The sequence below is a fragment of the Phalacrocorax aristotelis genome, chromosome 17 (genome assembly GCF_949628215.1).
Source record: "Phalacrocorax aristotelis chromosome 17, bGulAri2.1, whole genome shotgun sequence".
Lineage (NCBI taxonomy): Eukaryota > Metazoa > Chordata > Aves > Suliformes > Phalacrocoracidae > Phalacrocorax > Phalacrocorax aristotelis.
This window is the reverse complement of record NC_134292.1, coordinates 7752980-7779282: the sequence shown is the minus strand read 5'-3', so window position 1 is coordinate 7779282 and position 26303 is coordinate 7752980. Positions and strand designations below refer to the sequence as shown.

Below are 26303 nucleotides of genomic sequence, written 5' to 3'. Positions count from 1 at the left end.
GGGGTTCCAGATGTTTTACAGAGATGCTGAGCCGTGTTTGGCCCTAATCCATAGGCCAGGGGTGTATCTGACAGTACAAACGGAAGGAAGCAAGGGGCGAGTATCAGAGCTGTGGCTGGGACAGGAGAGATCCAATTTAGGTTAGATCTGTAGAACTGCAAAGAGCGATAGTTCTTAGATTGGGAACATTCATCAGGCTTCTGGGTACAGATTCAAAAGTTACTTCAGTTGCTATCAGGTTTCCCACAGCCATTAAATTCCTGACAAGCACCTGCTTTCACTTAATAAAAGAAAGAATGAACTTTCCCCTTACACCAGGAGAACATGTAAAATGCCAGCAAATATTTTTAGGATAGAACATGTCATCTTTATAGTCGCTTGCTTTGATTTGTGTATCCACTGGGTGTTCTCTGGGTGATCTTTCCTTCCAAGAATATCTTTGGAAATAAATATCAACTAAGTGGTCTTCAGCAGCATCAGTATTTCAAACAGTTCTGTTCTTCGAATTCCTTATACCCTCTCTTTTAGTAGTGAACTAATGCAACCTTGACAGTTGGATATCCATATTTACCCATATAAGCAGAATTTTCATAGTCAGTGGTCAGTGGTCCTCGACACAGCGATAAGTCTCGCTTTCTGGAAACAGTATGTATTGAAGCACAGATCTCATATGTGTGTTCTGCCTTGTTTGGTCTCACAGAAAAAAAAAACGGCATCTGGCATTCTTAAAAAGATGTGTCCTTTTGTGCCTACCTATGCACTTTATTTCTTTTGAGTAGTGGCAGGATGCAAAGATGTGATTTTGATAGCAAATCTCCCTCAAGAAAAGTGAGCCAGACTTGTGTCAGTGTGAAAGAAAGCCCTACAATTATTGTTGGACTTCTTTTTGCTTTAGGGGAAGCATTTGCATCAAGGAAAAAAGTAATTAAATCTAGGACAAAATGGGCTTTCAATTACCGCCTCCTTAGAAGGAAGCAGACTGAAGATTAATGGCGAAGAAATCAAAGCTTGAGAAAGAGACAGGGAGGGCCCTATTTAGGAAATATCTCCTACCAAGCTAATTTCATTTGAAATTAGAACAAATGGCAAGCAGCATGCTTTAAAAAAAAAAAACAAAAAACCAAAAACAACCCAGCCAAACAAAACGTACTTGCTGTTGTTTGTATCCCCCTGGTTGTCACTTAACAATAGTTCTTTCCCCAGTCCTGCAAACTTCATTCACTTAAATAATCTCATTGAAGCTCGCGGGCTTGATTCTCTTCTCTCAGATAATGAAATTACTAGAGTTAAGCCAGTGTAAAATGGATACCAAAGAGAAACGGGGAGATTTGGAACACTCGTATCAGTAACAATTGCAAGATTACACCTTCTCTTATCTGTTTATGGTTTTGATGCAGTTTGAAATTGATTTAACTTTACAAGGAATTGTTGAAGCATTGCCATCAGCAGTACTGTTAACACACCTTGTTTAGTAATGAAGTGTTTTCAGAATGGCCAGGAAAATGCCTGTGAGCGCTGTTGTTACAGTTAACTTTTATTTAGAGTTGTCATCCTTCCAAAATTCTTTTTTTCCCCCTTCAGAACAATAGCTTCAATTCTGTTTCTCATTAAAAACAAAACAAAGCAACATCCTTCCTATTCCAAACCTGAAATTCATTCAGTTCAATTTCTGTAAAGAAGCAGGTTTTACTTGCATGTTTTCAGGCATTATAAACAGTGAGGAAATGACATGTAAAGGAATGAATACAGTCAGCTCTCAATTATCCAGGGCATTTTTTGGGAGAGTTAATAAGGAAGCAGGAAAGTATACATAAAACTGAAATAAACTTAAATACAGGACTTAAATATTTACCTTTGTAGTTAAGGCATAGGATGGAGCTGTAAATTAAAATGGAAAGCATGTTCTTCTTAGCATTGCTGTGTTAACCTGCAGCCCAGATAATTCATTCTGTTAACTGAGGATGAACTGTTGACTGTTTGCACCCTCATACTGTCATCCCATTTGGTGCTGGAGAACAGGAGAGCAACTGCAGCGGAGGGCAAACCTGGGCTTTGTCACCTGCTAAACACAAATTATGAATGTCAGAGAGAAAAGGAGAACAACCACATTTTTAACAGTGTGAAATGCACTTTAAATCAAGAACTCTCATAACATTTTATAGTAGCTTCATAATTTCATGTTGTTCTTTTTTCTCAACTGTTTCCTCCTGTGCTGTCCAGTTCTGCCATCTCGTCCTGCTACAGCCGTGTGTACCAGAGCCTGGCCAATCTAATTCGCTGGTCTGATCAAGTGATGCTGGAAGGTGTGAATTCAGAAGACAAGGAGATGGTGACAACAGTGAAGGATGTCATAAAAGCTGTTCTGGATGGAGTCAAGGTACATGAGACAAATACTGTAAATTATATGATATAAACTATATAATAATGTATTTTAGAAAATATCTAGTTGAAAGATGTTTTTAAGTACAGGTAAAATACAAAGATCCTATCCTTGCTTTCAGTAAACTACTTCTTAAATCAGCTGCTCCACAAGTGAAACGATGAAATGATCCGGCTCGGTGCGCTGGTTAAAGACTAGCACAAATGGTTTGGCTGTTAGGGTGCACTTCTGAAATGCCACCCTGGCATTTGGATGAATTAGAAGAAACAATAAATCTTTATTGAGCATAGTATTAAATTTTCAGCAATTCATCCCCAGTCTCCCATGCAGATTACAAGGCAGAGTTTGCATATTTTCTGTCTAGGCAAAATATAATGGAAATGCTTCCTGCCAATGCCCACAGAGAATCAAAGACTCCAGCTCCATCTTTTAACATAAATTTCAAGGCATTCGTCAGTAATACATCATCGCTTTCAGCAGCCGGATTAGGGTGTGGAACAGGTGATGAGCTAAGCTCAGTTTTCTGGAGATTAGTTTTACATAACTAATGGAGACGTTTAACAGAAACCTTTGTATCCTTTGTGAGACCTGCTTATAGCATTCCCTCCCTGCCCCACCCAGAGAAAGCTGTTGGCTTTCCTTCTACTTCCCAGTAAGCTTTTGGTACCCATTATTTCTGTTTCCCAGGCTTGTCTCTGGGCCGATGGCTGCGGAAGCTGTTCGCTCAGCTGTCCTAGCACTGCAGTTAAAAGTTTGCTTGACCTGGGCTCAGGGCACCAGCAGAGAGACCATCCTATCTCCTGGGAACCTTATTTTGCAAACTGTAGAGGAAGTTCAGCCTCTTTCAACAGCAAGGCTGAATATAAAGGGGAATATTTAGATCAAGTACAGAAGGAAAGTTGGGGTAGAGTTTTAAGAACTGCAGCAGGTGTTTCACCTGGATTAGTGTATCAGGAACAGGCATCTGTCACTGTACTCAGTTTTTATTAACTGGAGCTGAATGCAGAAGTGAAGTGGATCTGTCAAGTTTTGGCCATCACATTTTCAGGAGTCTTGGTATGGTGTTTGCATGATCTGAATCTCTCTTTAATGTTGCTCAAACACAGATACTAAAATCTACTATTACTTATCAAGCCTTTTAAACAAATATCTTTGAAACAGAAGATTCCCATCACCTAAAGAAGACAGACTTTTCCAGGATTATTTTGTACAATGTGCCCTTTAACCTCCAGATTTGAAAAGTAAAGCCAATCTTAAATTTGCACAGCAGGATGGAGAAGTAGTTTAGTGTAAAGTCTCAGCTGCTGTTAGTGTTGGAATTCAGCAGCAATTTGCAGTATGTGAAAATCTGCGCTTGGTATCTGAACTGTAATACCCCAGCAAATAGCGAGACAGTTCATTCTGTTATCACTTAATGAATCTGCACAATCCTGTGGAGGGCTGTGTTATCACCGGGTCCAGGATAGAGTCATGTAGTCGCATTGCGTGAGACTTGGACACCCACTGTCCTTTCACTTCAAGCAATATTTAAACCCCCGGTACCTGTTGCCTTCCAGCCAAAGTAGCGTGCCTGTGCGGATGGGTGGAAGGTCTCGGATGCCTGCTCTGCCTGCGCTGCGAGCCAGCCTAGGCTGGGAGCGTTGCAGGCATGTCCATACAGTGCTAAGCCTGAGCTATTAAGCCCCACTGAGCGGCATGGCTATATCAGTCTCTGCTTTGTTGTTAGACTACAAGTTATTTTGGCCTTCCAGTTGGAGCTGGCTTATGTCTGGTCAGCTTGGAGCATGGTTAGAGCAGATGTGTGGCTGTCTGGGTGGATGCGAATGTGCCTGCCCATCAACAGGTCAGCATTTGGAAGCAGTGTGCACTCATCTCCTGCTGCATAGCGAGGAACAAGGTTTATTTTAGAAGGGCCAAGCCAGCTTTCAGATCTGGAAGCAGAACTGAGAAGTTGGACACTTCTCTGCTGTGGAGAGCCTTTTTTGTTTTTCTGGCAGATCACACAAGATCCACTTCCACATTTCAGTGCTTACTTCCCTCTTTGTTTTCAGAATTGAAGCACAAAGGAGTCGCTTGTTCACTGTGTTACTTGCTGGTTTGATCTCAGGTTTTAGTGCCTTGCTAGGCATACACAAAAAGGAAAAAAAATCCTTGTTTTGATTATGTAACTTCTTAAAAATCCATCTCATTTTGGAATTTCCTGCTTGCTGAAGTAGCATAAGTTTGTAGAGAGGCTTTAATTATCTCTAATTACTGCTGCAGGAATCTCTTTTCTTGCTGATAAAGAATAGCATAATGTGCATCTGGCTTGGTTGCGTGCTGATTACCTCTGCATGTACGCTGAAGATCTTGGCTTGATTTTCAAACGCTAGTTCTCATTTTGGGGTTATTAGAGAGGAGGAAAAGTCAGGGTCCAGGGAATTGGTTGGTATTGGCTGAATTTGCGAGGAAAAAGGGATCCTCTCATGTTTTGTCAATTATATGTTGTCTTGGTGTCCCTGGTAGGAGGTGTTTTTGTTGCTTTGTTGTTTTTTTTTTTTTACAGCAGCAATGGTTTGAATCATTCTAAAGATACTTTTGAGCCAAATTGGATTCTTTTTCTCACGTTATATCCTGCACTCCTATATGGTGGACAAGCGTGTGCCCATTATGGCTGGCAAAATAGGAAAACTGAGCGCTTCAGCCCCGAGTGTCAGGGGCCCATCAGCGCTGCTGCGGCACAGCTGCCACCGCCGCAGTCTGCAAACCTGGCCTTGGTTTGATTTAAGGTGTTAAACGTGGTGAATAAAGTTGAGGTAAAGGAGATGTTACATTTTTCCCTTCTGTAGCCTTTTCAGGGGGATGTTTAAGGAGTATTTTGGCTTTTGATTTGAAACCCCATACATTTTATTTCCCTTATTGTGCTCTTCTGCATTGTGTGGAGTCACTGTTCTTGCTGGTGAGTACCCTATAGCCCCACAAGGTCTGACGCTGAGTCCGTTGAAGTGCATGGAAGTCTCCAGAAACCTCTTCAGCAGGGGAAGTTTGTCCAGAGAGCAGGGAGGTGGCAATCAGTTGTGTCACCACTCGCTCCGACGGTGACTTGGAGCATGGTGCCCACTGCAGCCAGAAGAGTCAAATGGTGTCACTGCGTGATTTCCAAATTGTCTGATTTACAGAAAAGCCTTGTTCGGGGTTTGTAGGCTTCCAGGTCCTACAGCTGTTCTGTAAACTTTATAGGGGAATTTCTAAAATCTAAAAGGAATAGCAAGTTAAAGACTTTTCGATCTTGAAAGAGGTGATGAAACAGAGGAAAGTACATTTCTGAAAAATAGTTTCTGTTGAGTAACTGGGGACACTCAGCAGAGAGCCTGGGGTCATTTCAGTGTCCATGTTATGACCATAGTTCTTCTGTGATTGAAGGGCCTCAATTATTTTACCTTTCTATATGCTGTGTCATATATATTACCACAGTGGAGCTGATAGATTGTCAAAAGTGCTGTCGGTCTGTTGCTCCTTGTTGCAGAGTATTTCCCTGCTGGGGGACATGGCCTTCCTTGGAGGTGGGAGCGGGCCAGGCTGGGTGGCTGTGGTCAACTTCATGCTGTGCTCTTTCTCATCAGGGCACGTCTCAGAACACGCTGTTCCTTGCCAGAGCTCTTGGCTGTCCCAGAGAAGGAACATCTTCATAGCATTAGCCCCTATGGGCATCTGCATGTGCCCTTTTTGTGCTCTCTCTTCCTTCCCCATGTGTGGGATTTTCCAGGACAACTGGAAAGCTGACTGTTTTGTTGTGGTTTTGGTTGACACAGTATGAATTATTTTTGAGCACGAGCTCACACCAAGAATGTAAGTAGACCATCAAAACCAGTATCAGCAGTGGTGGACACTTGGACTGTTTTTGCTGTCCTTTGCACATCCAACGCAGCACTTTATTCCTCTTGTTGTTCCAGTGTTGATGTATAGAAGTTCAGCTTTAAATACAGGCTTATATAAAACTATGAAAACTAGGATATTTATCTTCCTCAGAAGGAAGGATGATAATGACATTCCAGTTGCCCTTATTGCATTGAGAGAGAAATGACAGTTTTTTCCAAGCTCAACAGACAGGGACGTGAAGATAATATTGGAATGATGACACTACTTCAGGCTGCTTTAAAACAAATTCAAAAATTGATCCCATAGAGTTTCCTTTGCATAATATGATGGGAAGCCGATAATGTCAGGAAGCAGTGCCAGGTTTCCAGCCTGCCGGTAAGAGGGCATGTATTTGTATCTGTGAGCAGTAGATCTATTTGTTGGCCTCAGACATCCATAAAATGTTCTCTCCATCTTTCTGGCGTGAATGATAGTTGTTTTTACTGCTGGCAGACTTGTAGTTCAGGATTATTGTGTCCTTAGCTCTTTATCCAGAGCCTTATCTGCCTATAACAGATAGACTACGGTAGTTCTTTGAATGATTAAGACTTCCATTGCTAACATGTTAAAAGATGGCTTCAGGGGAAGCAGGCCTTTTAATAAAGGTGTTAGCTATTTAATTTGTTGTTGGGCGTCTTACAGAAAACTTGCTTTCTGAAACAAATGCATACTTGTTTATAAAATGTAAAGCAATTATTTAATTATTTTACTGGCTAGGTAAGGTACTCCGCTGTGTAAAACTTCTATGTACTTATATTTATGTATGTAAAGTCAACATGCCATTATCTAGGGAGTTGTGGGGACTGGAACACGTTTGAGACAACAGAGGAAGGAGGAAGCACAGCAAAGACACATGTGGGTTTGTGCAGAATCCCCACATGGCCAGGGTTTATGAACTTAACTCAAATATAGCTAAACTACTGCTGGGTGCAGGCTGCTCCTTAGAAGCAGTGCTGCATTGTTTGTACGGCTCTGTACCAGACTTCCAGCCAGCTCAGCTCTCTCTGTGTCCGTGCCATGGTTAATCCATAACCTGGGTAACCAAGAGTTCACTGCAGTAGCATCCCTTTCTGCCCTAGGACATTTGAAGGCAGCATTCAGCAAATAATGATTGTTGTCTCTTTCTTCTCTCCTTTCCTTCCACCAGGAGCTGGTCAGACTCACAATTGAAAAGCAGGAGCATCCCTCTCCCACAAGCCCAGTTAAAGCCAGTTTACCAGCATGTAAATCTGACAGGTGGGTCGCTGGCAAGGATTTCTTCTGTGTGCAGGACTAATATAGAAGGGAAAATTTCTGGCTACTAATAGTTGAATTAAAGCATTCCGTTATTTTTCACAGAGGGTAGCGTAGTGTTCTTTATGCAGCCTCATCCATTGCAGTGGGACCACTTAAAGAGAACAATGTGCTATGATAGGGAAGGTACCAAATCTGGCAATGAAACACTGCTTGGCCATGACACATGCATATTCTGCATATACGCGGAATTCCACCTGCAGATGCAAATTCTGCCTTCTGCTGTAGGTGCCTCTCATATTGCATATGATTTAAAATCTGTATTAATCTGTTAGCATGCTGCATTCCAACTGTGTTTTATCATCTACAATCTGTATTTCGCGTGTTGCAGCCCATCAGAACTTCCCCTTACAGACCGAGAAATGGAGATCCTCAACAAAACAACCAATATGACCCAATCCAACGAGCTACTGACTGACTCCATGGATGAAGAAGTTGCACCTCCTAAACCCCCTCTGCCTAGCATTCGTGTGGCAGAAAACAGGTAATACTGGCCAACCATCTGACTGAAGAATACCAGTGGCTCTTACCAGCTACTTGTTTTTTAAACAATCTTGCAAAATGTGCACAAAAGGTCATGAGGAGGGTTAGTGATGCCTCTGAATTTCCACTCCTCCAGAGTAATTCTTCCCTGCTGCTGGAATCTGTTTATGACTTTGTCTTCTCTCTGTCTTGTTTTGAGCAATACCCTTCATCATCTGTGTTTTCCTTTCCTTCTCTTTATGTGAGAATAGAGATCCATGCATGAGGGGCATCACATAAATGCCTAAGAACCTTATTTAAAACTATGTGAATAGCACATTGTACAGCAGTGTCTTGTGCTGCTGTATCCAACGGGGAACGTTCTGTTAACCTCAGCTGGCAGTTACCAATCTGTCCTGCACATCCAGGTTGTTCTGCATTTCTTACCAGCTTAAGAGTGAAAGGAGCCAATAGTGCGTGAAAAATCCTTTACTTGGTTGTTCTTACCATGTTCTACGAGTAACCACATGAAAGTGTCTATGTTCTATTTTGAGAAGGAAGAGAAAACCCCCAATTTACAGGTTTTTGGTCTGTGTGTATGATGTTGTTACCTAGTTCTGGTGCTAATGGATGGTGTGAAAAATACATGTCGTGCTAATTTAAAAATGCACAGCCGAGGGCTGTGGCTGGCAAAAAGAATCACATTTCTGTGTATTTTATGAATTCTCATGAGTTGTATAAAAATGCCCTGGTATGTTCCAGGAACAGAACACGTGTGCTCTTCGGAACCTCGCAGTCGTGACGATTACCAGAATTATGTGTCATCAGAAGCAAAAACTAGAAGTACAGTGGTTAAAATCTCAGTAGTTACTGCTGATATGTGTATCTGAAACAGATTCATGCCAAGACATGGGCCCTCACAGTATACATGGTGAGAGCAACCAACACTGACTCTCTTGTTCCCTGAAGTTCACCAGGAAGAGTAAAAAGGCAGAAATAGAAATTTCGTGTCTGTAAATTTTTGAAACTTTAAATAGTTTTCAAACCTGGAAAGTTTGAGGAGAGACTTCTGTGAGTGCAAACAGTATTTGGGTCAACGAAAACATTTGATCTGGATTTTCACCACTTTTATTAAGAAAGAATTACCATGCTAATTAGCTCCATTAAAAATAATTTTTAAAACAGCAATTGTTTTCGTTTGAGAAATACCAACTCTTTCCAACCTTAAAAAATAAATCACTGAACAGGACCTTACCTGGGAGAGTAATCTTAAATTGTTATTTGTTAGTGGATGCACTTTGCTGAATAGCTCCTGGCCAGCTTTGGACAAGAACCTGTGATCTTTGAGCCTGGCGAGTCAAAGACTTTCTGGAAAACAAGCTTGTGAAGCCTATAAAAGTCTTTTTGCTGGAAGAGTAATGGAGGCGTCAATGCCTGTTTTGTCTTGCAGCCCTCCACCAGCATTGCCCCCCAAAAAACGGCAGTCGGCACCTTCCCCAACCAGAGTGGCAGTTGTGGCCCCCATGAGTCGAGCCACCAGTGGGTCCAGTTTACCTGTTGGAATCAACAGACAGGTAATGGTGTAACCCCTTTGTGAAAGCCAAGGGAAACATGCTGTGAACTGTAGCAAAAGCTCAAAATGCTGTGACCTGCAGCCGTGCAGTTCCCTGCACGCCTCTGCTCGTCCCTGCACAGGAGAGCTCTGGAGCGGGAGTTTTAGTGGCAGGAACACCAGTACAATAAATAATGTGAACAGCTTAATTTTTTTTACAGTGCGGTTGGATTTAATTAACAAATTGCTACAAACTTTGTTGCCTTGAGCTGTAGCAGAGTGCGAAGATGTGAGTGGCTGAGTGTTGCTGTGTTGAATAGATCGGGGTGCAGAGCGGCGGGCTGAACTTACCGAGATCTCACCATGGTTTACTTATGGGCCCAGGGACCATGTGGCATATGGAGATCAGAAGTCTGTCTTCATCCAGTCCCTATTTAAAACATCTTTTAACCCAAGGAGTAGTTTGAGCAACCTCTCTGACCACTTCTGGTGCTTTGGGGAAATTTGTAAATTTTCTAGTAGAAAAATGGAAAACTTGGGACTGTGTGTGTTAATCATATTCCATCGCTTGTGCTAGTCTGGGGTTTATGAGGTTGTAAATGTCTGGATTTGCTTTACACATTCAGGAACTTACTAACTCAGCAGTGAGCACCTGAATCGCGTTAAATTGCATGAAAATGAAATATTGTCCTCATCCCCAAAGCCTCAGCTCTGGCTTAGGGAGCCTCTGCAGTCATTTGGCTGACCCAGATAAAGCTGTGGTGGTTCTTCGGTCACTAGTACAATCACACTTAGCTTGCTTTTCAGGAGCGGGGATAACTTGAGGAGTTCACTTGCAGGTTGATAAGCTTGAGGTAATTTCTGAAATAGAAATGTAGTCATAGGCACAGAAAGTTGTATCTCACTATAGCTTATTTTCCCTTGCATGCACCTAAGCCAGCCAAATATTTGCTAAAGCCCCAGTTATTTAGTGAGAAATCTTGCAGTCTGGTTACCTAGTGTCAGTGTCTTGGCAGGCGGACATCAGATGTTTGTAGCAGTGAGGAGCTTGGTCATCTTCTCAGCATCTTGTGAAGTCCACTATGGGTCACAGCATGCCCTGCCTGGGAGTGTGAGCACACCGAACTCCCTGGTGTGGGCCCTTTACCAAATCAGAGGTTTTCTGTGGTCCTGACAAGCTTGTCTGACGAGAGAGGGCTAGCAGTGCTGATCCTCTCCCCTTCTGGTGTTCTTAACGCAGCTGTGAGGTGTTTGTTCCTTGAGCTGCATCTTATTGCTAACGAGCTGCCAATAATGACAGTGATTCTGATTTTTTTGCTTAAGGATTTTGATGTTGACTGCTATGCCCAGAGAAGGTTGTCGGGCGGAAGCCACTCCTATGGGGGGGAATCTCCTCGCCTCTCGCCATGCAGCAGCATCGGCAAACTCAGCAAGTCTGACGAACAGCTCTCCTCTCTGGACCGCGACAGTGGCCAGTGCTCCCGCAACACAAGCTGTGAAACGTTAGGTAAGTGGCGGCTCGTCCAGGGCTGCCGGAGGAGCCCCCACCACTCTCATTCGGGATGTGACGCAGAAGTAAAGGATTGTGCTTGCAACTGTCATCTTGCAGTTGCTGCAGGCAGTTCTATGCAGAAATATATTCTCTTGGATAGGAAAAAGCCCAGGGGAATGTGTTTCCCTAGCTATAGATGATTGTGTTCAAACTCATCTCAGCTCTCCGGTGGAATGTTTTGTTGATTTCAGCCTTGTCTGCCGGCATTAGTAGGAAATGACAGTCCTGCTAGACTAAAGTGATGTTGCTTCTGTGTACTAGGAAAGAAAATAAAAATAAAAATATAAATATGAAACATAATATCTGCAATGATCTACCAATTGAATTTTTGTTATATGTTTGCTAGTGTAAAGAAATAAGGGTTTTATTAAGATTGGACGTTACAGAAGGTGTAGCAAGATGGTCTCTGCTGCAAGGAAGTACCACTCTGATTAAATGAACTGATTAACTGATGGAGTGGGAGGGGCAGAATTGAGAAGGGCTAAACAGTAAAAGAGAGAAACTAATGCATCATTCTCCTGTCCCCTCTGTTTAATCAGATCAATCAGATCACTATGATCCGGACTATGAATTCCTGCAGCAGGACCTTTCCAACGCTGATCAGATACCTCAGCAGGTGCCAGGTATCCTCAGCCCATTGCCAGAGTCCTTGGGTGAGTCTGGCTCCCCTTTCCATGGACATGGTTTCCAGCTCCCGCAGGGCAGCTCTCCTCCACTGGAATTCTGCAGCCTCTCAGGAGCAGCGCAGCCAACAGAGACTCCTCCAGCTTTACCAGAAAAGAAGAGGAGGAGCGCAGCCTCTCAGACTTCAGATAACTCAGGCTGCAGGGTGTCCTATGAGAGGCACCCTTCCCAATACGATAACATCTCAGAGGATGACGTGAAGAATGCAGCATCTGTACCCTTCGCGCCATTTGCTGCTGTTTTGCCTTTCCAGCAAGGAAACTCTTCAGCACCAGTTGAATTCATTGCTGACTTTGCTGCTCCAGATTCTAACAGTGACCCAGAGAAGCCACCACCTCTACCAGAGAAGAAAAACAAAAACAGTAAGCAAGTTCTTGTGTTTGGGTTTTAGTTTTACCTTTCCCTTTCCTTGCAGTTGTTGTACTTCTGATGACCACTAAATAATGGTCACCCCAAGGTAATGCCCTTGCTTACGTGAGGCTGAGTGTCAAAATCAGTCAGCGTCAGAAGCATGGGAGGGAAGTGTCAGTCCTTTGGTGGGCAGCAAGTGACTCTTGGAGCCAGGAATGATCCAGGCCCAGGGGAGCTGGCATCAAGCAGCATCTTCATTACTATAGTGAGACCATTTTACTTCTTTGCTTACCTGAGTGCAAATCTTTGAGGCACTCTGCCTTGCAGATCTTCCTGGATTATCCTCCCTTTTTTTGTCCATTCCTTCCCCCGTCCCCATTTTATAAATGTTTTCTCACTGCAGAAAAGAATTGGGTACTCTCCAAGAGCTCGGAGAAAGGGCTGCTCTTCTGTCCAAAACCAAGCATTGCCAGAGCAGTTATTTGGCAATAGGAACATAGTCACCCACATAGCTGTGCAAGACAACACTATTAACCTAGTGTCCAGTACTGCTGTTTTGCTACGGGATCTCATTTCCTTTGGATGCCTAAGAATTTCCCACATCGTTAAAATGAGCAACCTCTAAATGCGAAGGCTCGCCATCCCCAGCCAGACTCCTGGCACACCAGTACTGACTGCTACTCAAGCTCATGACCTTATTCTGATTTCCTTAATGTTCATGGCTTGAAGACATGTGAAAGCTCTTGCCAAAAAAGCAGCCATACTGATCTGCCAAGGAAGGCTGTGGGCTACATAGTGAGATCCAGCAGATGTTAGTTTACTTGTCACTGGCTTGCTTTGCAGCTGTACATTGCATGGGGAGGTAGCATATACAAGATCTGGATCAACAGCTTTACATTGTATGGCTGGCAGCCCAAGTAAATAGCTGATTTGAAAGTGCTGAGTTGGCCTTCTGACTAATTTCTGCAGTTTATAGTCTTTTTGCTGAGAATAAGGTGGAAGTGAGATCGGTGTGTCATGTGGCAGGGTCAGTATTTTGTCTGTTGCTATGATAGTTTTCTGTGCCAGTCACTTTTTAAAAAAAATATGTTGGCTAAGAGCATTTCCATTGTCCCTAAGTGACCAGTCCACATTTGTAACCCTCTGGGATTTTAATCAGACCACAAAACTTGACCCACGTGAAAGTGAGGGTCCTGTAGTTCAGTGTCCCCATACTTAGGAAATCACTTTTGTCTCACTCTGGTAAATGGGCAGTTAAAAGATACTGAAAGCAGCTAAAAAGGAGCTGAGAGGTTTGTCTGTAGAAATCAGAAAGGAAATAAATGCTGGCACAGGGCATAGCCAGAGTTGTTTTGTTATGGCTCCTGCTGTTCAAAATACTCGCCTGCAGTACCAGCTGCAAGGGGGTGTGATACAGAGGCTACTTACTGTAGGATCACGTCCTTGTGGGTTCTGCATATTAGTAACAAGGGCTGGGTCCACGTGGTTTTACACCATGCAGAGAGGGATGGATGCAGGGAAATGCATCTCTGTACACGTAGGCAGCTTTAGTAGAGGAAGACACCTGCGTGAATCTTGGGTAAGAGGCAATTTGACAGTTGAAATTGAGACCTTTGTTTTCTGTTATCGTATGACATGTCAAGGAGTTACTTAAAAACAACTTCAAAATGCTATCTCTGTTATTGACCATGCACGCTTCTAACCTCAATACCAAGGCTGCCTTTGTGAATTTTGTTTGATGTTAGAATAGAGTTAATTGTTGTCTGGCACTATCAGAAGCTCCTGGAGTATTGATCAGATTGCATTGTTAGGAAAGGTAGCAGCTGTTATCTAACGTGTTGTCAGCTCTGATGGTTTGATAAAGCGTCCTTGCTCCAAAGCTTGTAGTAGTATTTGGGCTGTTACCTGACTGCTGCGGATTTTTTAATAGCATTCATGTGACACTGAGAACTTGTTTTAGATTGTCTGTACTCCACAGTATATCACACCACAGATCTGCGGTTGTTAGTTTTACTTTTATTTTCAACATTAAAAGGGCAGTAAAACATTACTCAGGCTGTATGGTCGCACCCAGGATTTTTTTGCCTGCAGGCTGATGTATGTAGATACTCTTGTGTAATCACATATGTGAGGCAGTGCTGCTTCCACAACCCCAACACACTCCTGGGATCCAGAGCAGATGCATGGATTTAGTAAAAAGTTCTAGAGCTCTCACAGATGGGACTTGGTTGTAGTCCCTTTGTTGTGGGTCATCTTCTGGTAGCTGGCAGGAAATGTTGCAGCAGAGACTTTAATGGTCTTTTATGCATGGGTACAGCAAACCCTGCTAGGGTTAACCATGTGTATTGCTGTGAGCTGTGCTCAGAGGGACCTCCAAGAGTTGACTTCTGTATAATTTAAACAGAGTAGCGATAAGCCTTTTAGTCTGTCATGAATTATTGTTGTTTTACTGTGCTGTAAGAGTACATGTTACTGTGCTAAGGGCAAATCACTCCAGACTTCTGCTTGAGCACCAGCATCGTGCTCCTGCTGTACACAGAGCAGCTTCTGCCATGAAGAGCCCAGAGTCAGAAATAACAAGATCTTCCCCCCAGACAGCTTGCAAACTGGAAGAGAGGCACTTATTCATGTTTCCCTCCCTGTCAGTGGGAACAAAATGCAGCCTGGTGCCCTGTAAGCAGCTGGTATTTAGCTGCAGGAACCATGCTGAGGGCAGCCTGGGCTTAGCCAGCGGATAATGCGAGCTCTTTGAAAAACAGCTCTCCTCCCGGAGGTGACAGCAAAGACTGGCTTATTTGACCTTGACTTCTCCAGTGAGTTGATGTGCTGTATAGCTTAAGAATTTCCATTATTTTGGCTCTTGCCCATGTACACAAATCTGTTGCGCTTGTTCAGGGCCGGTCGTAACACAGGCTGCTGACACAGCGCCAGGAGTTGGGTTAGACCTTCAGAGAGTCCTCCTCATCGGATGCTACTATGCCTCACCTATATTGCAGATGCACCTTATTGCTGATCATCTTCTGGCAATTCCTTGCAGCTTCCAGGACCAGCAGCTGCATGGCGAGCGAGCTCAGGTGCTGTGGGTGCACTCTGAGCGATGCCTGTGTCTTCTACCATGTGGGCAGAACTGGTGTGTGATAGAAATCCCTGAGCAGCTTTAGTTCCTTTGGAAATGACAGCCAAGGCACTGTAAGCAGATTGCTGGGAAGGTGTTCCTAGCCTCAATCTGAGATATTGGTTTATTTTTTTATTATTTCAAATATCACAACTGACATAAGCTGGGCACGGTACTGGGATGGGAGAGGTTTCTCTCTCACACCTCCCTTCTCTCACAGGGTGCTGCCCTGAGACTGTGTCACTCCACCCTGGCTGTTCACCGTGGAGGTTGCAGTCCCCATCCCTCCCTCTGCACAGAGTCGCTGCAGGGTGTGCAGCCTTATCTGAGCTGGTGATGTAATTTCCCATCTGCTTTTTAAATTTCTGCCTTGTTAAATACCACAGCAGAGAGGGGAAGGGATGGAGGGAGAGTGGGGAGAGAAGGCCCTTTGCAAATGACAGTCTCAGGGGTCATCCTGCTCCCGTACTCTCCTGTTCAAGATTGGCAGCCTTTTAATGATGCCCATTTTAATTTGCGCTCTGCAAATTAAACTCCTGAGCCAGGTTCGTGTTTCACCATCCCAACTGTTTTTCACTTCACCCAAAAACAGAGAAGACAAGGTAGAAGAAGAGACATGCTCACGCGCCCTGGACTAGTTGGAACAAGCAAGGCAGGGGAGCTGCCATGGCAATGGGATGCATTAGCCTCCTAAAGAGCTGAGATAAAAGAGCTCTTCATTATTCCCTTGCAGATTGAGTTGAGGCTCTCAACAGCATTCAGTCTTACTACAGTAATTTAATTTTACGCGAGTGTCTTATGTGATACCTTTTTTGCCAACACTTCCCGAGTTTGTGTCATACGGACAGCCGAACCCAGAAACTCGCAGCTATCAATCCCGAGTGTTGTCATCTGATCGGGACGTTCGGTGAAGCACTGCTTCTGTAGGTAACTCCACGTGAAGGGTTGGTCTGAATTTAGCAGTGTCAGCTGCATTATACGAGGACTGCCAAGCCTGACTTCTTGGCTTTTGTCCTCCTCAGTTGATGAGCTCTCAAAATGTGCTCTTTTCCCTCAAGCTCTTGTCCTCTACACTTCTCCAAGGAGTCTTGATCCTTAGTTCATTTTTGCTGCTAGAGAAATATCTTTCATAAGCCTTCTTTAGATCTTATCCTTTAAAGTTGCTGTATGATGCCAAGGCGTTTTTCAGGGCACGGGTATTAATAGGAGTACCATAGTCAACTGAATCACTGCTACTCAAAACAGTATTTTAGCAATTCTGTATGTTCCACACTGAGACTTCTTTACCATGCTTTCAAGTAAGAAAATATTGCCAGAACATGCTTCTTTTCACTGTTAGGCTGAAATTCACGTACACAAGCAAATTTGATCTTGGCTTTAACATGAGTGCTGACACCAGCAGATGAGGGGGCACAAACACACACCAACATGCATGTGTGTGCAGTTTGAAACCTCTGCCACACTCCCTTCGGCAAGGAGAGGTCTGAGCCAGCAAGGGTGGTGCCTTACATCTGTGAAGGGGTGCTGGGAAGGCAGGAGGGTGGCTGGGGGAGGAAGAGGAGCAAGGCTTGGGTAGCAGGGGGTATTGGAGGTCAGAATTTCAGCAGCCTTGGCAGAGCTGTGCAGGGGCTGGCAGTACTGCGGGACACGAACAGGTTGTCCACTGGCAGCACTGTGTGGGGTCACAGGATGGGGACAGCAGGTGTTACCGGTTGGGATTGAAATCCATCAGCTGAGGTTTCCTGCGCTCCGATTGCCACGACCTTCCCCCCCACCTCCCGCCTTTATTCTGCTTTTTGGAGGAGGGATATCATTCTGTGGGAAGGGGGCAGCTGTGTTAGCTCCATTTCTGAATGGAGTTTAAAATATTAGAGGAAATTTGAAAAAAGGTGCGAAAGACAGGTGCAGAGCAACTCCTTCCTGCCAACACATTTGCACGGCTGCATCCTGTTTGAAATAGGCTGGCCCGTAGATCTGCATTGGCAGGTGAACAGAGGGCTTTGCCTTGCACCTACTGTGGGAACCAGCTTCACGATGTGCAAGTACTGCACTGTGGTCGTCGTATTTATAGCTTTCACTGAAGTCATCCATTCATTTCAGCTGTACAACTGAAATGCCAGCAGAAGCTGAATAATTGCCACCTAATGACCAAATTTACAAAAACTGACAACTCCTTGTTTATCAGGAAGAAGGGAGGAATGATCACAGAGTATCTTGTACATGACAGCATGTTTACAAAAAGGCCTTGGTTAGGCCTTTTATGACTTAAATACATCTATTGCTCCTGTTCTCAGGTATATAGAAGAGAGTTCTTTATTTATTTTACATTTATTAAGTATACTTCTGATCCTTAATAAATCTGGGGGTTTGTAGTCTTTCTATGACACTAGGTGTCATTCTCCCCCTCCAACACTAAAATATTGCAGCTGTAACTAAACCTCTCTCACAGCTGCATAGGCAGACCTGCGTGATTTTTTTCATAGACTTTGGAAGGATATTTTACAGATGGAAAGGTCCTCTGAATGAGATTTGATCCCATTTAATATTTCCATTGAACCACATCTCAGAAAAGCTTTTGGATCAGTTGGACTCAAGAATTGGAGATGATAAGATGCTTTAAAAACTGATGGGAGTGAGAGTGTTGGATTTGAGCTAAGGAGGTAGGAAGGCATGGTCAGTGGCACTTCTAAAAGGTGCCAGCATTGGCAGTCGCGATAATAAAGAGGTACACCCAGTCTTGCAGGTAGGTGTTTTCCGATAACGGTTTTATCAGCTTGCTAGAATGGAGAAAAGCTGTAAGCCTCCTCATTCTAGAAACCTTGCTGACTACAGCTGTGAGACTTATTATAGGCACAAGAATTATTACAGATTTGTTGTCAAGGTTGCATCTTTGTACAAGGTGATCTGTGCCTCCTAGAAAGCAGACTGAGGTTATTCTGGTTTGTTGGTGACTTTGGGCATTAGCTGTTGAGGAATATTCTCAAAATTGCCGTGGGTTACATGGGGAAGGGATCTGGACTAAGAGTCAGTGAATCAGACTTCTCAAGTAGCTGTTTGGAGACCTCACTGGTTCCTTCAACTGTTGTCAGATGTGTTTGTGATTGTTTGTTGTGTGCTGGCTTGCAGGATGGGATATTCACATCCTTTCCTGCGAGGTGGGTGGCAAGTGACTTTGTAAGCTACCTGTGAACAGGGCATGGATGCCTTGCTGCTCCCAGTTTGCAGCAAAGCCTGATTAAGAGTGGCATGGCCTTACTTGTCCTTGATTTTGAGAATGCCTGCTTGTTGCAGCTGCAGCATGCAGACCAGGAGCAGTGATGTGACCTTCTTTTGCAGTGATGGCATATATGCAGTTTGTGGAAGACTACTCAGAGCCACAGCCGTCCATGTTCTACCAGACCCCTCAGAATGAGCACATCTACCAGCAGAAGAACAAGCACCTCATGGAAGTCTATGGGTTCAATGACTCCTTTACCAGCTTAGACGCCTCTCAAGATCTGGCACCTCCTCCTGCTCTCCCACCAAAACAGCGGCAGCTGGTGAGTGACATCTGCAGTGCCCTCCCTGGCAGGGCACACCAGCCTCCCAGGAGCAGCTCTAATCTTCCTACTCCTGTTTCTGACAGGCTGCAGTGGTGCGAGGATGTCTCATTGGTGTTACCACATCACGCTTCTTGTCATCTTGTTAACATGTTTTTAGGCATTTTGCATCATCTACTTAGAGCTCCTTTCTAACCCCATGTTCAGACTGTTCCCATAAGTTCTGAAAGTCCTAAAATGCCCTAAAAATTAAACATTAGTCTTCTACATGGCGTGGTTGAATCTATGCCAGACTACAGGCTTGTGTAACAACTGCTTTGAAGAGTTTGACACGCTGGGCAACACGGTTTTCAAGAGATTGCTGCACTGTTGTTCCCAATGCTGTTTTGAAACGGTTGTCAAGGATGCCACTAATAATAACCATTTAAACATAATAACTGCTTTTATGGCTCAGTCTTTGCCAGAGCCGCGGAACTTTGGTTAGCCATTATTTAACTCGTGCATGTTTTCTCCACCTTAGTCCCCTTGTGTGATGCAGGATTTTACCTGTTCTTCAGTGTTCTGCTGGCCCTCCCAGACTCCCAGCACAAAAAGGCACATCCACACGTGTATGTGTGTTGGGTGGTGGGTTTAACAGTACAGCAAGTGGTGGGGGATGAAATCCTGGCCTCAGTGATGGCAGCAGCAGTTTTGTTTCCAGCCTCAGTGGAGCTGGGATTTTGTCCTATTTCTTTTTAAGGCTCTTCTTTTCTCTTATTTTTTTTTTTAAACTCTAACCTTAGGGGGTTTGTTTATATTAATTATCTGACTTGCTCTATTTTTAAAAAAGAAAAGCATCTTTTGTGCTGATGTAGCTAACTTAAATTGGCCATGGCTTTAACAAAACAGGAGGAAATGTTGGAACAGAGCCATGGTCTTACCATTATAAGGGCGACTGTTGCGATACTTCTTCATGTCATCTATGCTAAAGTTTGACTGACAGAGGATGTTACTTTTTAATCAAATGGGAAAAACAACTGAGAACTCTAATTTGGGAATTTGCATAACTACATTCCTGTGATGCAGGTAGGAGTCCTGAAAAGACAAAATAACATTTCCAGCTAAGCTAAGCTGAGTATTATGTTTTATTGCTTTGTGGGGATGAGACCTTAAACACCCATGTCCCATCTGCTTTGCAGTGACACTGAAGAGTCTATAGCACTCCTCTCTGAAGGATCAGGCAGTTCTCCAGAGCCGTGGTTCCCTCGTCAGTGTTAATCCTTGCACTGTCACTTGTACTTTGTAGTCCCTTGCCTACCTCCTCCTAGAGGAGGCTACCCTCCAGTGATATCCAGTGGTGACTTGGTCAACACAGTCATGAGAGAGGGCGTATAAAGCACAGATTTATTATAGCCATTGTGCAGAAGGGAAATTCTGCTCCTATTCTGAATTTGTCAGCTGAAGCAAAGCATTTCTGTGCTGCCCTTTAATCATAATCTGGGCAGCCAAGTTGTCACTGGTTTGTCTGCTAGCCATTCTTGTAGTCTTGCAAGCTGATACCTTCAAGGTGTTGCTTGCAGCTCCCCTGAAGCAAACGTTTCTTCAAGTGCAGCCTCCCACCCTTACCTTCATCTCTCTGTTGGGAAAGTGGTGCAAGCAGACGATGGCTTATTCAACAATCATAGCAAAAGCCACCAGACACTTGTTCCTCTGCTCCTGCTGCCATGAGAGTTTATGAAACAGCAGATGACGTGGGCATCAGCTGCTCTAGCAGCAGGCACGTTTTGCTGGATGAATTCCTCTATAAAATAATAATTAGGAAGTCTTTTCTTGTGAGCTTCAGGTCTCATTTATGAAAGAGTTGTACATTATATTCAATAAGTCAGAGCTGAGAAAACCTAGATCTACCTTAGCCTCCCTCACACTCCTTGCTACAGTGGAAGTTAGGAGAAATTCCTTAATAGCATTTGTTACTTACAGTGTAATATCTCCCTCTTGTGCAAATGATATATTTCTGATTTGGACTGAATTGGACTGAAAAATGGCTGGACATCACTGTTATCAAGTGTCTCAGCAGTACCAGTGAGGGCCCACACATACTGGAACGGCCAAGTTCCCAGTCTGCATGTTGCCACAGAAATACAGTAATCTGCAAGAGTCGCTCTTGCTTGTAGCTGTTAAGCAGCCCAGTTCCTCCTTTGGGCACCTGCCCCCCATGCCATGGGGAGAAAGGGGCAGCAAGGAACAGCTTGCCTCTCTCTGCGGCAGCTGTCCATGGGTGAACTGGAAGGGGGAGGCATGAGTTTATTTTTAAGGGATTTGTGAGACAAAGAAGATTTGAACTGTGATTTTTGTCATGCCTCTTGAGCTCAAGAAAGGCATATTGGTGTGTCTGGCTCTGATGAACTGTATGAATAGCTATTTGTTTAGCAAGCCATTATATGCATTGTTTTACAGTTAGCTTTTCTTATCCTTTATTCATGCCTTTTCTGTGCTCTCTTTCTTTGTGTCTTCTGTCTCTTGCTTTCTTCCCCCTCTTCAGCAGGCCTCCTATGCTGCCTCTTCTTTCTCTTCTGTCTCCTACTGTGTCCAGCAAACTAAAGTGCCCTTCACCCCCGAGGACACCGGTGCCACTCAGGGCCTCACTATGTCAGTCTCTAACTCCTTTCTCAACCGGCACAGCTCCTTTCCTGTGCATTCGGTGAGTTGCTGTGTGCTTTAACACACGTGTGTATTTGTGTCAGTGAAACGCTTGTGTGCAAACTCTGTACTTATGCTCTCGGTTGCAGGTAAAGGTGAAGGTTCTTTTGAGGGCTTTTGAACTCATGTAGTAATCAGCCAGGTGAGAAAAACTGTGTGCAAATCCTACTAAATGAAGCGCAGGGGAGGTGTGGCGTTCATTACTTTATATGCACGTCAGTACTGACATTTTTGGCGAGGGGCTGTCGAAGGGGAGCTGGCCTGTGTGCCCAGGCACACTCCTTTGACCTACATGTTCCCCAGGCTGCACACTGGAGCTGCAAAGTCTTTTTGTTCCATTGCTTAGTGTCAGCGATGTGGATGAGTCGATTAAAGGCTGCTCTGAGTCTGGCCTTTGGAGAAATAACAAGATGCTGTCCCCAAAATACATGGATTTAGTCAAACATATGGAACAGTGACTGCAGCTCCTTAATTTTATTTTTCTAGAAAATGGCCTCTACCAGGTCTTTCATCTAATATTTGCTTGTCTGCTTCCCTTCACGTCTCCGTGGTCCCAAACAAGCTCAGTAAGCTTGTATGATATGCTGACAAATGAGCAGGGTTTTCTCTCCTACAGCACTTGTGAGCAGTCTGAAGAGAGAGCAGCGGGAGGAGATGAGAATGACTTAAATCTAAATAAGAATAGTCTTAGAGCATTGCTTAAATCTGTGATCAGCTGCTTAAATTAAATGGTAGTAATAACATAGTGTTAATATAATGAAATTAAATCTAACTATGGTGTTCCCCCAGCTCATCAGTATGGGGCTCATTTGCATGTAAAACTACGTAGTTATGCTCTGATTGCCATGTGATGACAACTGAGAATAGACTATTTTTTAACAGTGACCTGGATGTTTAGTAAATTAGACTTTTTCTGGAGAAGAAATTATCAGACAAGGCTTGAGAAAATTCAGAAGTATTCAATTAGTTTAATATTAAATGTTTGAAAATGGTATGTTCCCACTGTGCCATTGCTGTCTTCCAATTTCTCAACACTTACTCATTCTCTAAAAATCAGCGATAGTTGTTGGTCTGAAGAAGAAGAAAGTATTTAAGTACCTGACAAGTAGTGCTACTTCACAAGCAATGAATTAGAGCTTCTGGCTTCCCCTTGTGTGAAAGAGAGCAGTATCATAGTTTTGCTGCACCTATGAAGGGCTGAGGTACGGAAAGGTTAGTGCTCGCATAGATTTGTGGTAAACAGTTTTAAAATTTGAAGTAATGCAAAAGTTCTGGATTGCACAGCTCTCTTGTTTGATTGTGGTCCTTGCAAGCAAAACAGAACTGTAAGACTAGGTAAAAGCACTCGACTATTTTTGTTTTAATTGAGAGACTATTAATATACTATCATGCTCTAAAAATATGTAGCCACTTTCATTTAAAAAAGCGTCCTGGTTGGATTAAATGGTTACTACCTACTTAATTGTTCTGGCCTGTTCCCATCTTGCTTTGGACTACATTATTGTGACTACATTATTTTATGAAATGTTAAAACATCATTAAAAAATCCTTACTTGTTTTTGCAAGGATTTGATGAGGGGAAAATAAATGGCTGGAGCATGAGGAACAATGAGAACAATTAGGCAGTGCACTGTCAAATGCACAAAGGAAGTAAGATGAATTAAAAATGGTGATTTATCCATTAATGCCTTTAAATTATGATAATCTCATAGTTGCTCATGACTTTATCTGGTCTATTTTTCACTATGACAGTGTCTCTTTGTCTCCGAGCTGCAAAATACCAATGTCCTTACATGCATCATAGCTGACCCATGTAATACCATAACCACGGTTTATCCCGTTTTCCCTATCCCTAATAAGACAGAGATGTGAAACAGCTGTCAAGGTTTGGATCATTCCCAGGGTGACACCCTGCAGTTCAGCACTAAGAAGGACCAGAGCCCCTCTCGCAATCTGCTCCCGAGCATTGGCTGGAAAGACCATGCAGCTTCACGCGCGTGTTGCCACAAGCTGCACCATCAGCTCTTTAAGCACATCACTGTGCTCCTTTTATCCTTTTTATCATTTTTAACTCTCTCGCCAAAGACAGGCCACTCAAGTGAGCACTGTAGTGAGCAATAAACCTGTTAAAAAAAAAAAGCCATAGATTTCCACTAGCCCCAGCAAGGGAGTTAATGCTAGGGAGAGCACACCTTTTGCATACCAGCCAGCTGAGGAGTTGGCCTCCTGTGTACCCAAATGTGAGTGGTGATTATCGAATCTCTTATAATGATGTGTCTCCTACATTAATCAGTATCCATTCCGTACAGGAAGAAAAAACCTTCTTAGATCGATACCAGGAAGTCAGAGCTGATAAATGAAATGACTGTCCATCGACCCAATGTGAGCAATGTAGTGCAGGTTTGCCACGCGCAGCCAATTTTCAGAAAGTGCCCTGTGCTTTTTTACTTCCCTGGAGGCTGGCCTGGGGTGGACAGCAGAAGTCAATCCCAGAGGGAGGACCTCGCCCTGTACCCATCTGTTCACGTGCAGGCAGCGGAAGGCTGAGGCTACACCATGTTAGCCCACCAGTTCTGTGCTCCTGGTGAAAGACTAGCGCCTTGCTACTGACTTAAGGATCTTAAAAAGACTGTTTTCAGGCAGTGTTTTGAAGCAAAAAAGAGGTGAAGTTGTTCAGATCATCTTTACTCTTGATTTTTCATGTATAAATTTCTTTTCCTAAAACCTTGACTTTTTTCTTTCCAGTCAGCGCTGCAGACGCTGCTACAGTCCAGAACCCACCACTGCTCCGTCAACCCGCTAATCGCGCTTTTCCCTTCTTTGCAGGAAGTTGTGTCAGAGCTAATAGCTTTTACTGGATAGAGGCAGGTCTTGAGCAACTGGATCAAACCTCATAGGTTTGGCAAGTTGAGTCTGTTTTTTAAGAGAGTCTGATTCGCGTCTAGCCTCTGTGCCAGCAAGGGTCATGTTTGTAGCGTGGGCTGATATTTTAAGGAACTGCAGCATCATATTCCCCATCCCATGAACAGCTAGGCCGTTAAATCCCATATTGGGAGGACAACTGGATTGTACTGTCAAGAGTCAAAAGAGATGGGAATCCCTAAAATGAAAGTACTTTCTGTTGCTAAGCAGTGGGAAAGGAGGGATGCAATAAGAAATTGTCCTCCTTGGTAATTGTTGGCACTGCTTTTTTTCTCTAGCTGATCACCTTCCTCCCTTCTTCTTGTGAAGACAGAGATACTGTCGTTTGGTTTAACTCCTTGTGCTGTTTGACTGGAAATGGGTGGGCAGGTATCAGAATGGCAGGAATAAAATCTTGAAATCTTGTTACTTCCTGGCAGCTGGGGAACTCTGTGCTGGTTAAGGAAGTCAGTCCAGTGAGAAGCTCTACTGCTGTCCATCCACATATTTTCCACCAAAGACTGCAGGAAGTCGGTTACAACTGGGAAGCTTTTCCTCGCTGAAACAAGGAACGCAGTTGTTTCTCCGAGGCATGTACATGCCATTAGTGGAAATTTGGCTGGATCCTTTCTCAAAATGCTGTTTTTTTCTTATGTTTTCTTTTTAATTGAGAAACATTTCCAGTAATTTTCCAGAAACCAAATTGGCTGTTGGATTCCAGCAGAAGGCGCAAGTGATTTCCTTATGAAAGCTCCAGTTCAGCGTTTCTGTTCTCACTTGTTCCCACCATTCTTGAGCAAATTGAGCAAGGACACAGAAAATTCACAGCAACTGTTTTTCTTTCTTGTGTGTGTGCTAATGTATGTTCAGGAAAAGGAGGGTCAGATAAGTGTTTAAAGACACGCGCCATGCAGACATGTGCTTCGCATGTTTTCTCCGCCTCGCTCCTCTTCATGTAGCTCCCTTCCAGTCTGCAACGCACACCGCAGCTCTGGCCCTCCGCAGAGACTGAGCTGTTTTGATGTATATGGTGATCCAGTGGTGGGAGCCAGGATCAAACTGGGACTGGGAGATCATAGCGTGTGAGTTCGTTTCTGTCCTAAGCAGGGTTTGGCTCCTTAATTTGGAGCAGAAGGAAGGCCAAAAAAAGATATGCATCCATTTAACCAGCTGCTGAGGTCTAGGTATTGTTTTGCCTTTCCTGTTTAGCGTTCCTACTGCATTTGTGTTCCTTTCCACTGCCCACGGCAGGCCTGGATGGTGGTATTAACAGTGCTGTTGCACGCTGGCATCACTGAACCCTGCTTCTGAGAACCACTTCACCCAGTGGTTCATATATTTTTCTTGCAGTTGGAGCATTACCTGTCTCTGTGCAGGTCTCTCTAAATGGTCCCCTTTTGAGTTCATAGTTGATGTTTTTTGTGTGACCGACTTTTTAGGAGCCTTGTCTTTGTCTCCAGCCTCTGCCTTTTAAAGATCTGCTTGCTAGATATGGTGGTATTGTCTACAAGCTAAACAAGAGTTGACATTGTAAGTGGGATCAGATTGAATTCTCCTGATAGTTTCAAAAGAGAGGTGCATGATCCATGGTTACTAAATCTTATAAATGTTTTCTCCTCCCCCCCCCTTCCCCCCCCCACCATTTGTTTTGTTGCAAAGATGTACAAGACTCCCCCTCACTTAAGAAGTAGTTTGAATTTTGTGTTTTCTTGTGCAGAAGCTGGGAGACCCTTTCCCAAGGGAACAGCAAGCCCTGTCCATCCATCTGCTATGCTAACCATTGCTTAAAAACACAGAGGTCAGCTGTGCAGCCAGGTCAGAGCCTTTGCTGAGAAACATTCAAGCATGAGGAGTTGCTGCCTTTCCTGTGGCAGTGCTTGAAGCCATTCTGTTGGCAG

The 26303-nt window shown here is 43.8% G+C and overlaps 1 protein-coding gene across 5 annotated transcripts in view; it reads left to right on the top strand.

The window, feature by feature from the left end:
- RAPGEF1 (Rap guanine nucleotide exchange factor 1) overlaps nucleotides 1–26303 on the top strand; it is a 90087-nt gene that overhangs the window by 40147 nt on the left and 23637 nt on the right. For 4 of the 5 annotated variants that reach the window (XM_075112613.1, XM_075112611.1, XM_075112610.1 and 1 more), the window contains 7 exons: nucleotides 2221–2377; nucleotides 7425–7513; nucleotides 7902–8054; nucleotides 9483–9606; nucleotides 10908–11091; nucleotides 11676–12182; nucleotides 18623–18825. In XM_075112613.1, the coding sequence (XP_074968714.1) occupies nucleotides 2221–2377; nucleotides 7425–7513; nucleotides 7902–8054; nucleotides 9483–9606; nucleotides 10908–11091; nucleotides 11676–12182; nucleotides 18623–18825 (1417 nt within the window). Of the gene's footprint in view, nucleotides 1–2220; nucleotides 2378–7424; nucleotides 7514–7901; nucleotides 8055–9482; nucleotides 9607–10907; nucleotides 11092–11675; nucleotides 12183–18622; nucleotides 18826–21346; nucleotides 21506–26303 lie in introns of all 5 variants that reach the window. The other variant, XM_075112614.1, reaches the window with a different exon arrangement.